The following is a 13,282-nucleotide window of genomic DNA, read 5'->3' as shown; positions in this document are numbered from 1 at the left end:
ATCGTTCCCTAGTTGACTTCGCACCGGTTCGAGGTAAGTGGCTTGCCTAACCTTGTGTGGGGGACTTCGTCCCTTAGGATGTGATAATTGGTAATTGTGCCTTGTACGTGAGGTGACGAGCGCGTACTTGAGCAAATTGTTGAAACCCGAATTTTTACTTAAATACTTGATTTGGATTCTCTTTCATATTTGCCTTACTTTACTTGCTTTTATAGCCTGTGCTAGCGTAGAAGAGCATGTTTAATTGATCCAAGCTGCCTATTTGTTTAAATTGTCTTAACTGTGATTACGTGGAGCATGTTAGGCCAGTATTATTTGATGCCTTGTATTGTTGTACTTAAATTTCTGAATAATTCGTTGATGTTGGTTGCGCATTTATATTGGGACTACGGATGCGGATTCCGGGAGTTCGCCCTTGATTGTTTACTTTGGGACTACGGGTTTGATTCCCGGGATTATTTTGCTACGGGACGGTATCCCGGGAGATTCCCCTGTACTTTTATTTTGGGACTACGGGACGGTATCCCGGGAGATTTCCCTGCACTTTTATTTTGGGACTACGGGACGGTATCCCGGGAGATCCCCCTGCACACTGATGATTGGATTACGGGACGGTATCCCGGGAGATCGTTTGATATCGATATGAGATTTGGACTACGGGACGGTATCCCGGAAGTTCCATTGGACAGTTGAAAAAGGGCTACATGACGGTATCCTGGGAGACCCCCGTCGGTATTCTTGTAATTTTGATGTATTTACTCTGTGTTTCTGTTTTGTCTTGCAGTTCTATATTTCATTGATCTGTCTTATCACAATGCTGTGTTCATTAGTTTTCTTCAGACTTCGATACTGTTAATATCTTGCTATTTTATTGTTTCTGTCTCAGTAGGGCCCTGACCTTTTCCTCGTCACTGCCCAACCGAGGTTAGGCTTGGCACTTACTGAGTACCGCTGTGGTGTACTCACGCCTCTTCTGCGCATGTTTTTCATGTGCAGATCCAGGTGCTTCTGAGCAGGCGTACCGCCAGTAGCTGTCAAGGAGCGTATTGGGGACTTGAGGTATACATCTGCTACGTCCGCAGATCCGCAAAGTCTCCTTCTCATTTTATCCATAGTTGTTAGATGTTATTTCGATCCCTCTTTGTATTAGACTATTCTGGTGACTAGAGCAGCGTAAGATTTCTTATAGCCTGTGTTGCCCGTGGGTTTCCGCATCTTGGAGGTTATTTCAGTATTTTGTATTAAAGTGTATGTGCCAGGCGGCAACTGTATACATTACTCATGTTATTTAGCTTCGAATATAAATTTCGCAAGTGTTGTTACTTCCGCAATGTGTTAGGCTTACCTAGTCGTGAAGACTAGGTGCCGTCATGACTTGTTCACAATTGGTGAACTAGGGTCGTGACATGAAGGAAGCAGCAAAGCTTCGCGATCGCGATGGATAGAACGCGAACGCGAAGGAGAAAAGGGAGCAAGGCTATGCGAACGCGGGAGGGCTAGTGCGAACGCGATGAAGAAAATCCCTGTGTAAAAATTGCAGAAAATCTGCTAACTCCCTAAGTCCAAAACTACCCCGAAAACCTCCGAAAATACTCCCGAGCCTTCGGGGCTCCTAACCAATCACACACACTAACTCGACAACATCTTACGGACTTAACCATGCGATTAAATCGCCAAAATAACATCAAAAACGAGGAATCAAACCTCAAAATCATCACTTTTTCATCAAACTTCATAAACTTCAAATTTTAGATATTTGGGTCCGAGACACGTCAAATGATGTCCGATTTCAACCAAATTTCACAGAAAGCGCTTAAACCATATATAAGACTTGTACCGGGCGTCGGAACCAAAATACGAGCCCGATACCACAGTCTTTTAATCAATTTTCATTTCAAATTTTCATATAAATTTCAGAAAAACAATTTCACAGAAAAAATTTATTTCTCGGGCTCTGGACCTCAGAATTCGACTCCGGGCATATGCCCAAGTCCCATATTTTTCTACGGACCCTCCGGGACCATCCAATCACGGGTCCGGTTCCGTTTACCAGAAATGTTGATCAAAGTCAACTTTAATCATATTAATATCAAAATTCATCATTTTTCACACAGAACTCATATTTAAGCTTTTCCGGCTACACGCCCGGACTGCGCACGCAAATCGAGGCAAGTAAAAATGAGGTTTTCAAGGCCTCGGAAGCACGGAATAGATGAGGAAACAGGTGATGACCCCTTTGGGTCGTCACGTGCGGCCTCAGGCCCAAACATGCATAGAGCATTAATTGCGGCCTCAGGCCCAAAGATGCATAAAACATAAATTGTGGCCTCAGGCCCAAAGATGCATAAAGCATAAACTGTGGCCTCAGGGCCAAATATGCATAAAGCATAAACTGCGGCGTCAGGCCCAAATACAAGTGTTCAACATTCAGGAATTTAAAATTAGGAACTGAGAATCATACTGCAATACATGATAGTGAAATACTGAATCACACTGATTTACATGATACTGGAATATTGGATCACACTGAGTTACATAATACTGGAATACTGAATAGGACTAGACTGAGACATGTATTCTTGAACTGATTATGAACACTGAAACTTCAACTGTTTATGGCATACTGAGCTAGCGTTTGGCCATAGATCTCAAATTTATTTTGAAAAATCTGATTTGGTTGAAGTTTGGTTTGAAGATGAAAATGTGTTTGGACATACATTTTCAAAACATATTTTCCAACTTTATTTTGGAAAAACATGTATATAATTCCCAAGTTTTGGGATTTTGGCCCAAAATCAGCTCAATAGCTGATTTTGGGATTTGAAATTTGGGATTTGGGATTTGGCCAAAATATGGGCAAAATTTATGACCAAACATGAGTTTTGAAAATAAATCCCAAATTTATTTTGGCAAAACTCATGGCCAAACGGGGCCTGAGTAATTTATGCTAAGACCAAATCTATATTGATTATGCACTGAGCTCACAACGTTCAGAATGAAAGTCATGAACGAGTTATGAAGCTAGAGAATAGAAGTTCTGCACTATTAAAGGAACTAGGCTTAACTATATTTTTGAGGCAATTAGTGACGCTGTAAAAGAAACGTAGTGTAGGGAGAATCATTAACATTCCCAAACATAGAGAGTTAGCCTCACATACCTTAACTTCCTGCTCTTGAGCATAATACAACATTCGCCAACCCTTTCAACTTTAATCTAAATCAATACAAGTCAAAGGGATTCCATATTAGCAATAATTCTCATGTTTTGGTCACTTAAGCATCTTATCAAACACTTGGTGAAAATAAGGCTTCATAGTCCTTATTAACGGTGTCTCTACACCCAATAATCCATTCTCTTGTTCCTAGATAAATTCTAAAGTCTCAAATGGTTATAATCAACATTATTCTTTATCACCCATAAGGTAAATAACACCCTTATCCAATAATCAACAATCAACACCCCAAACCTATAATCATTCATACTTTTCTATCAAACCCATCAACTCATATATCATGAACTAGGGTTTATAATCATCAAAACCAATGCTAGAATCAATTAGAGGGTGAAGACATTACCTCTCTGAAGTTCAATCCCCTTGAATTCGAGTTCTAGGGTTCCTTCTCTCAACAATGATGTCCAAATTGAATATCTAATGATATGGAGGGTTTACCCATATTAATAAGATGTTGGAAAATTAAAATTAACTTAGAATCAAGATTAGAACTTACCTTGGGTGGTGGAGGGACCCTTAAGGAGTTAGGTTTTTGAGAGCTTTCCTTTCTAGAGCAAGTTTTTATGTTTTGGGCTGTGGGGGACGAAATAGGGATTAAAAAATGATTCCCCAAGACCACCACCGCGCTCCCTGTAGGCCTGACCGCGGCCCGACTGCGGTAAATAGCAGGAACGCTGCCTCACGACCGCGGTCGCGGTCCGGGCGCGGTGGTTGCGCACTGTTCTGTAAAACAGGCGTAACTTTTTGCACTGAGCTCCAATTGGGCTCCACAATATATCATTGGAAAGCTATTTCAAAGGCCTACAACTTTCATATTTTGAGTTTTCCCAAATTCCTTACATATGTTCACTAACTGCTGCTGGAAGACGGACTTTTTGCAAACTTAGTCGATTTTGTCGAATCTTGATTCTAAAACAACTATTTTCACCAATAATCATCCCTCTAGGACTTCATATATCTAAAATATCAAATTAATACCCATTTAACATATCCACACCTAGTCCGAATGTACGGGGTGTTACACGATTATTCTAAGGCACTAAATTTTTTTACTGACCTAGCTACCCATTGGAACAAACATAATTTTGGAAACATCATTTACAAAAAATAGATTTTAGTTGCGTGATTAAAAGGACTACAACGTATGCACCCACATACAAAAAATTCATTTCATTACAATTTAGAAAACCAGCTTTCTTTGATTTCAACAACTTACTATGAAGCGAGGAAGAATTTTGGAAATTAAAATCACGCATCCAATGGCTAAATGAGGGAGATGCAAATACGACCTTCTTTCATCTTTCTACAATACAAAAATGTAGAAGTAATAGAATCCTAAGCCTACACGATTCAGTAGGCAATTGGACCTTTGACACCAAAATCATACATGATACAATTCTCAAATACTGCCTGGAACTATATACTACCCAACTGACATACTGCCAAAACGAATACATACCTACCCTCTCAAATTCTCTCACAAATGATGATATACAAACACTCAACCGCCCATTATCTATTATAGAAATCACCAAGGCATTCCACTCCTTCAAACCACTTAAAGCCTCAGGCCCAGATGGATTACACCCCATTTTTTTCCAAAAATTTTGGTCGGAAACTAAGCAAACGGTTATCCACACTTGTCAACATTCCTTCCATACTTCTACTATTCCATCGAAAATAAATAAAACTAACATCATCTTGATACCAAAAACAAGTCACGCAGAGTCTATTACTCAAAATACCAATTGGCCTCTGCAATACAATTTACAAAATTATTACTAAAATCATAGTAAATAGAATTAGACCCCTCCTCCCTAAACTTATCAATCCAACCCAAAGCAGCTTCCTAAAAGGTCGTAGGGCAGCTGACAATGCCATCCTTGTTCAGGAAATCATTCACTCATTTAAAAAACAACAGAGCAAATAAGCAACATGATGATAAAAATTGACCTTGAAAAAGCCTTTGACCGCTTAGAATGGTCATTTATTCGATTCCCTCTTCAACACTTGCAATTTCCACTACCTTTAATCAGGCTCATAATGTCCTGTGTCACAACTTCCTCCATCTCCATACTAATCAATGGTGCACCAACCCCTTTTTTCCAACCTTCTCAGGGTATAAGACAAGGAGATCCCTTATCACCTTACCTATTCATCATATGCATGGAATCCTTGTCCCATATAATCGAACACAATGTAGACATTTGCCGATGCCCCCCCAATTCGATTAAATAGAAATGCACAACCACTCTCACATCTAATGTTCCCGGATGACCTTATTTTATTAGCACAAGCAACTACATCTAACAACTCTACCGTAATTGAAATACTTCAACACAGTGCAAAATCAGGACAACGTATTAACCTTCACAAATCAAAATTATTTTTCTCAGTTAACGTAAATCAAATCTTAGCCAATCCCTGTCCAAAACTCTAAACATTCCTCTTGCCACCAACTTTGGCAAATACCTAAAGTTTCCAATCACACCTAACCAACCTAAAACATCAGACTACCAATATATTATTGATCGAGTCACCTCAAAACTCTCTGGAGATCCAAATTCCTCATAGCAGGAAGAACTACCCTCATTAAATCACTGCTAAATTAAATCCATGTTTATGCAATGCAAATTAACTTCCTACCACCCAAGATCATTCTTAAATTAGATCGCCTACAACGCAACTTCTTATGGAGCTCAACTGATCAAAAGCGAAAAATACATTTAATTAATTGGGATAATATTACTTCTCCTAAGCCGAAAGGGGGTTTGGGAATTCAAAAATTAGTTCCAAAAATTTTAGCCACGCTCATAGGCCTCCTTTGGCGTTACACACACTCTAACAACTCAATTTGGATGAACATTCTGTCTGCTAAATACAATCATCAACATAACCAATCAAACAAATTTTTATATATAATAAACTCACATTCAAATGCCTCCTACATTTGGAAAAGTATGACTAAAGCTACTAAATATTGTCGCTCAGGCACAAGCTGGAATGTGACAAATGGAAATAACACAAGTCTTTGAAGTGATCACTGGATCGCAAACAATTTGTCACTTCGTCACCAAGGCCCCATTCCTAGGCATGAACTAAATAAATCCTTAGCTTCCCTCATCTCAAATTCAGCCTGGGACATCTCTAGACTCTCCTTCACATTACTTCCACAAATTTGTTCCTTCATTAATAACACCCCCATATTTACAAATCATCAAGGAGAAGTTACCCCCTGCTGGCATTATACAACTGATGGCAAATTCACCACTTCTTCCGCTTATCACTACATCTTACACCAAACACCACTGGACGACAAAATTCCCTCATAATTGAATTTGGAAATTAACCACCTTACCCAATATAAAATACTTCTTATGGCTACTTATGCATGAGAAATTACCAACAAAAGCGTTCCTCTACCATAGAAAAATAACCAACACTCCCTCCTGCCCATTATGCAACAATACTAGGGAAGACATACCACACACTTTTTTCCATTGCAAACCAGCTAACACATTATGGCATCACCTCCATATAACAACACCCTCATCCAACTTCACTGACTGGCTGCATAAATTGTGCACCTCACACACCCCAATTCCAATAACTACTAAGGTTGCTTTACCCTCCTTTATACTAACACCCATCCTACTGTGGAAAATTTGGTTAAATCGTAACAAAAATCACTTCAATAATATTAATCATTCAATTGACTCCGCACCTATTATCTCATTTGCAACTCAAATAACTTACTTAACAAATATCCCTGGCAAAAAATACAAACCTACTAGGGAAGTCAGCTCGTGGTAGAATCCTCATCTGCCACATTACAAACTTAACATAGACGGGGCCTACGATCCAACATTTCATCATGGTGGAGGGGGGGGGGGGGGGGGTTCTTCCGCGATTCCTCAGGACAATGAATTTATGGTTTCGCAAAACACATAACATACACAAATGCCTTACAAGCTGAACTATTGGCGCTCTATTATGGCTTAACTATTGCCATTAGCAGAAGCATTCATCCTCTAATTGTTGAACCGAACTCACAGGTATTGCTCCAAATCCTTCAAATTGGTAGCCCAAAGTACTCACAACTTATTTCCTCTTGTAGGTCGATGATCCATGAACTAAATATGCAACAACTTAGCCACACATTTAGAGAGGGAAATGGAGTGGCGGACGCATTAGCAAAGTTTGGGAAATCCAATATGGGATCATCATTGCAAACAATCTTCTTTTTTGAAGAACCTTACACTACTAGAAAATGGCAGATTTCCGATGGCCAAAACGGTCGGAATTCGGTCGGAAATGACGTATTTCCGACTACTTTCCGACCGAATTTGGTCGGTCGGAAAAAAGTTGGTCGGAAAACAATTTCCGACCGAATCCGTCGGTGATTTTCGACTAAAGTGGTCGCAAATTTCGAAATGGTCGGACTACCAAATAATTCAGGTTCCGACTAAAATGGTCGAAATTTACCGACCGAATCGGTCGTAATAATACAAGAAAAATACATAATTAAAAATAAATTTTATTTATTTTCCGACGAAATCCGTCGAAAACTGTTGAATATAATTTTTTTTTTTGAAATTTCCAACCGAATCTGTCGGAAATTAATAATTAAAAATTAAATTTTATTTAATTTCCGACGGATTCCGTCGAAAATTTCTGAATATTAATTTTATTTTAAAAAAATTTCCGACCGAATCAGTCGAAAATCTAACAATTTATTGTTAAATCTGGGGAGATTTCCGACCGTTTCAGTCGGAATTTTGTACAAAACTGGGCATAATTCTGCCCAATTTCGAGCTACACCACCTGTCAAACTATCACAAACAAAAAAATACCAACCAACAATCTAAACCAACGATACATTAATACAATAATACGAACCAACAATACATTAACACTATCTAAATTAATAGTACATTAACAATTTCTAAACCAACAATGTCAACCATTAACACAACTTAAACCAACAATACCAACATTTAAACCTAATAATTTTGGGCATAAAAACATCCAAATAGCAGCCCATATTCAAGTTTAAAAGCAATACATAAAGTTGTCTCTCACAATCAAGTTTACCAATCAACCAAAACATCACAACTAAACTACTACACATCAGATTCAGTTAGTTCATCCTCATCATCAGATAAATCATGCCCATGTTTACGCATGAATTTCTGCATCTTAACAAACATTCCTCCTTGGGAGTCCAATTGTTGCTTCAATCCAAGAATTTCGTTTTTCATATCTTCTATCTGTTCTTGATTTTGAGGAGAAGAATTGTCTAAGAGTGGGTTTGGATGACCTGTAGGTCGATGTACTCCTAGTCCGTAAACTCTGCCTTTGTTTGCTCCACCCGCTGTCTCTGTCCACAATGAAGCCATATCATCAGGTGTTGGTTGAGTTGAAGGATGCTGAGTTTGTTGCCATCCTTCCAACCTTTTATGATAATCTTCCTGGAATGAAAAACATAACTATTATGTAAACAAACTATTATTAATAAACTATAATTATGAAGTTAAAATTTTACATATGTGTCTGACGCACGCGTCTCCACCCAGTGTTCTCTTGTACCATCATTTTTCTTTTTCTTATGCAACTCCTCGAAGACCTCAGCGTAAGTCATATCTCACCCTCTTTCCTTTTCCTTCATAAGAAAAAGTATGAGTTAGACTTTACAAACGTAAAATTCCATATGTAAAACGAAGAATTTTTTTATAAATAATTACCATTCTTAGTTTATGGGCCTCAAAAGTAATCGAACCTCCTGTGTGCAACGAGCCACCTTTTTTAGAGGCACGGTTTGCCTTTGCTTGTTCACTTTTTGCCTTCCATTCTGGGGTATTCCATTTCTCAAGAAGTTTATCCCAAACATCTTTTCTTAACCATTCCGGCATTTTACCGGAATTCCGAGCAGTACACATAGTATCTTTAATCCTTATACCAACTTTCTTCTCGAAAATAATATTTATTGCATTTTGATGCTGAGGATGTCATGTACACCTTGTCTGCAATATAAAAAAGTAACATTAGATGAAGACGATAATTATTAAATAAATATAATTAATTTTTACCCTAAATTGATTCCACATTTGCTCTCTGATGCTGTACGGTATCTCTTTCCAAGAAGTCCACGGCTCATGATAAAATGGCTTCATAGAATCTGTAACCATATGTGTAGATTGAAAGGATGGCAAAAACCTGCATTAAAGTTAACATATATAATTAATAAACATCTTTTAATTGTAAATAAATACTCCTTAATGTTAACATATCTAAATGTACATTCAAAACATAAAAATTTGTATAAGAACCTTCTTACCCATTCTTGTAGGGGACGATTATCAATCGATTATAACTATCAAATTGTACATCCCCTCCAAGATTCTGCCTGCGTCACGAGATGGTGCAGAAGCAGCACTAGATGTAGCTGGGCGAGAGCCTCCAATATCCAACCTAGATATGCTGGGAATGGATAATGATGATGGACTGAAAGATGATGGAGCAACAAAAGACGCACCATCATGCTGACTACCATGAAAGCTCGAGGGTGCAGCAGCTGGTGAGCCAGTATGCTGACTACCATGAAAGCTCGGGGGTGCAACAGCTGGTGAGCCAGTACGCTGACTACCATGAAAGCCCGGGGGTGCAGCAGCTGGTGAGTCAGTATGCTGACTACCATGAAAGACCGAGGGTGCAACAGCTGGTGAGCCACCATGTTGACTACCATGAAAGCCCGATGAAGATAATGGTATAGAAGATGTGGGTACAAAGTTAAAAACAGTGTTACTTTGACTGCCTTTAGCAGGCATAGAATAATACTGAACTGAATTATTAGATGGAGGGGGGATAGTGAACATGGTAAATGGCAATGAAGTCGACCGAGGAGGATGAGGAAGAGGATGACTCATATTTGGCATAGTTGAGGAAGTTGGAACAGATTGTTTTTTCTTCTTAGATTTCATGCTTCCCTTCCCCTTAGATGTCATATCTGTAATATAATCATAATAAAATACAAAACAAAAAATACAACAAGTGACAGTAAATATAAATAATTAAACGACTAAAGAAGTAAATAAACAACCTAACAATCACGTGATTAATAATAACAAGAATTGCATACCCAAGTCTCATCTAAGTAAGTAAACACAGAGTATAGAAGTCAAAGTGTGTGAAAAAGAAAAAGGAATGGAGAATCAGCATCAAAACCAAGTCAATGGAGGAAGCAAGAGAATTGTAGCAGTAGCTGAGAGTCAGTTGATTAAAAAAGTAAGAACACTTCAACTATTTATGCGTAGCTTTTCTTTTCATCAATTCATTTGCATTTAAAAAACTAATAACTTGTTAATATTGTTGCAAATTAATGGTACAGCGGAAACTGATTTGCAAGCAGGAGCAAACCATGGATATGAGGTAATTAAAAATAATAAACTTTGGTATGGCCAAAACTTTAGCTAGATATTCAGAGGCTGCTACATCATGTAATTTCAGAGGCTGCTGCTAATACTACATCATGTAACCACAGGGCAGAAACAAGGTGGTGTCAAGCTCAACAACAAATGATTGGCATCTAATATTAGAATAAAGTAATACACCTTTTTACAAGTGCATTTTCTTTTCTTTTTTTACTCCAAATCTAGTAATCAAGGTTTCCATTAGAGTATGATCATTCCAGCTTGTAATGATGAAACAAGGTTAAAACAAAAATATATTTTTATTGAACTAGCAATATCACACATGAAACCAAGTATTTCTGATTTCTCTTTCTGGTCATATAAATAGCAACTCTATTAAGGTGATATGATCCCCTTGGTTGGTGCAAACAACTCTGCAATTTCTTTTATTTGTTGATATGGTTGCTTTGTCATATTACTTCAGTTGTCCTCTGTTTGTTTAGATTTTGAGAAGCTGAGGATATCCTAAAGAGGGGGTGAATTTAATGGTTCCATAGGAAAGGAAAGAGGGGGTGAATTTAATGATTCCATAGGAAAGGAAGGGGTGAATCCAAGAGTTTCTGTAAAAGCTCTTCTGAAAGAGATCCTTATGAAAAACAACAATTGAAAGGCCTAGACTGGAATTCAAGAAGAGTTAAGTTAACTTATCCACCAGACCAAGATAAAAAGATCTGCATATTACAAAGTACCTGTAAACCAAAATAGTCTATAAATCCATGCTCTCCTAGGACAACTGCTGATAGTTAAGTATAAATCCAAAATAGTTAAGTATAACAAGTCAATCTTCATCTCTATCTTCATAGTAATCATCTAAGTCTACATCATCGCTTGTTTCACTTTCATCTTGTAATTCTTCCTCATCACTTGTTTCATGTTCTATACCTCTATCTTCGTCCTCATTTGTAGCAAGGATAGAAGGATCAAATTCTTCATAAATCCCTTTATTATGCTGCAATTCATCTGCTAATTCATCATCCACTATTGATTCAACATTTGAAATGTCATTCTGGTACGCCACATCTAATGCATCTTCGACTACCACTCTACCCACGGGCTTTGTTTTCAAAACTACCCGCCATGCAGACTTATTCTTGCTCAAAGGATAAGGAGCATAATACACTTGTTTCACCTTTTGTGCAATGATAAAGGGATCATAAGTCTATATTGTCCCGTGTGTTTAATTTCAACTATGTTGTATTGAGCGTGCACCTTTGTACCTCTATTCGGTGTTGGATCATACCATTTACATCGAAAGAGTACCAACTTTTTCTTCGGCCAACCTACAGCATATTCCAATTCCAAAATCTCTTGAAGCACATCATAATAATCAACATCTCCATCACCTTTCACCCACACCCTACTATTGTTGGTTTTCTTTCCATTAGACCATTCTTCTGTATGAAACTTGTACCCATTGACCACGTATTTAGACATCATTCTTACTCTAAGGTCAGGTCCCCAAGCTATATCACGTAAAAATGGGTCATTAATGCCATTAGCTGGATCATGAACCTATATATATATAATTGAATATAATTTAGAATTTTAAAATTATATATAATTAATTACATATAATAAAAATTATGTTAAATAATAAGTAATACTTACAAATTCTTTAAACCACTCTGAAAACTTCCTTTGACAGGCATAGAGCTACTAGTTTCAAATATTCATCGACTTTCTAGATGATTTTTAAGCAAAAATTATTTTGAATGGAAGTCCTAAATTGTTAGGTTGTAAAATAAGATTATTCTTATTTTGTAATGCATATTGTACCTGATTGACTTGTTGGCTGTGAATATACACTCTATTTCACCATTGATTTACTTGAAGATAGAGGTGATAAAATCAACCTACTTTAGTAACCAGCCAAATTGATCTATGTTTAAAGAACTTAAGTTAATAATCAAAGAAAAATAATTAACTTTCACCTTATTCTTCTAAAAGTAAAATAAAAAGAAGTGGATGTTGGGTTATATTAAATCAAACTTGACCCTACCCATCTCTGTCCCCCAAATTTTTCGTGATGATCAATGTTTGAGCTCAGTAGTCAGTCTTTAAATCAAACTTGACCCTACAAAGATCACTTCTTTCTTATTTTTATTTTACTTCTAAGCCAAAACTTTAACATTTCAAAAGCAAAAGAAAAGGTAGCTAAAAATAAAAATACACTTTCTTCCTTACTGGTGGGATTATATCAGAATTTGGATCATGAACTATGAAATATAGCTACTTTTACTATCTTCTTTATTGTGTTATTTCTTTGGAAAGATCCAAAACTAATTTTGGGCTTTTCTATAGTACTTAAGATAGAAAATTTTCAAATGAGCTCTACATCTGTTATCTGGTGGGTGAATTTTGGAAGAAAAGAAACCCATAATCACAACATAAAAGGAGACATGAGAATGTGAATAAATATTCGACAAAAGATCAGACGAGAAATACCTAGTAAACAACAAAAAAACAAAGTACTGGAAAAAGAAATCTCACCTTCCGTCGACGGAGCTGCAGCGGACGGCGTCGCCGGTGAATGTTGCTGGTGATGGTAGCGGCGGGTTGGGTGGGGGGAGGGAAAGGGGA

General features: G+C 37.5%; 1 protein-coding gene across 1 annotated transcript; it reads right to left on the bottom strand.

The window, feature by feature from the left end:
• Positions 1–9,592: 9,592 nt before the first annotated feature.
• Positions 9,593–10,237, bottom strand: LOC109239407 (mucin-1-like). Its single transcript, XM_019405974.1, has one exon. It carries the CDS (start codon positions 10,235–10,237, stop codon positions 9,593–9,595), a length of 645 nt encoding a protein of 214 aa, XP_019261519.1.
• Between the last annotated feature and the right edge of the window lie 3,045 nt (positions 10,238–13,282).

Source organism: Nicotiana attenuata, unplaced genomic scaffold (genome assembly GCF_001879085.1).
Source record: "Nicotiana attenuata strain UT unplaced genomic scaffold, NIATTr2, whole genome shotgun sequence".
Classification (NCBI taxonomy): Eukaryota; Viridiplantae; Streptophyta; class Magnoliopsida; order Solanales; family Solanaceae; genus Nicotiana; species Nicotiana attenuata.
Note: the sequence above shows the minus strand (reverse complement) of the source record. Positions and strands in the feature narration are given on the sequence as shown.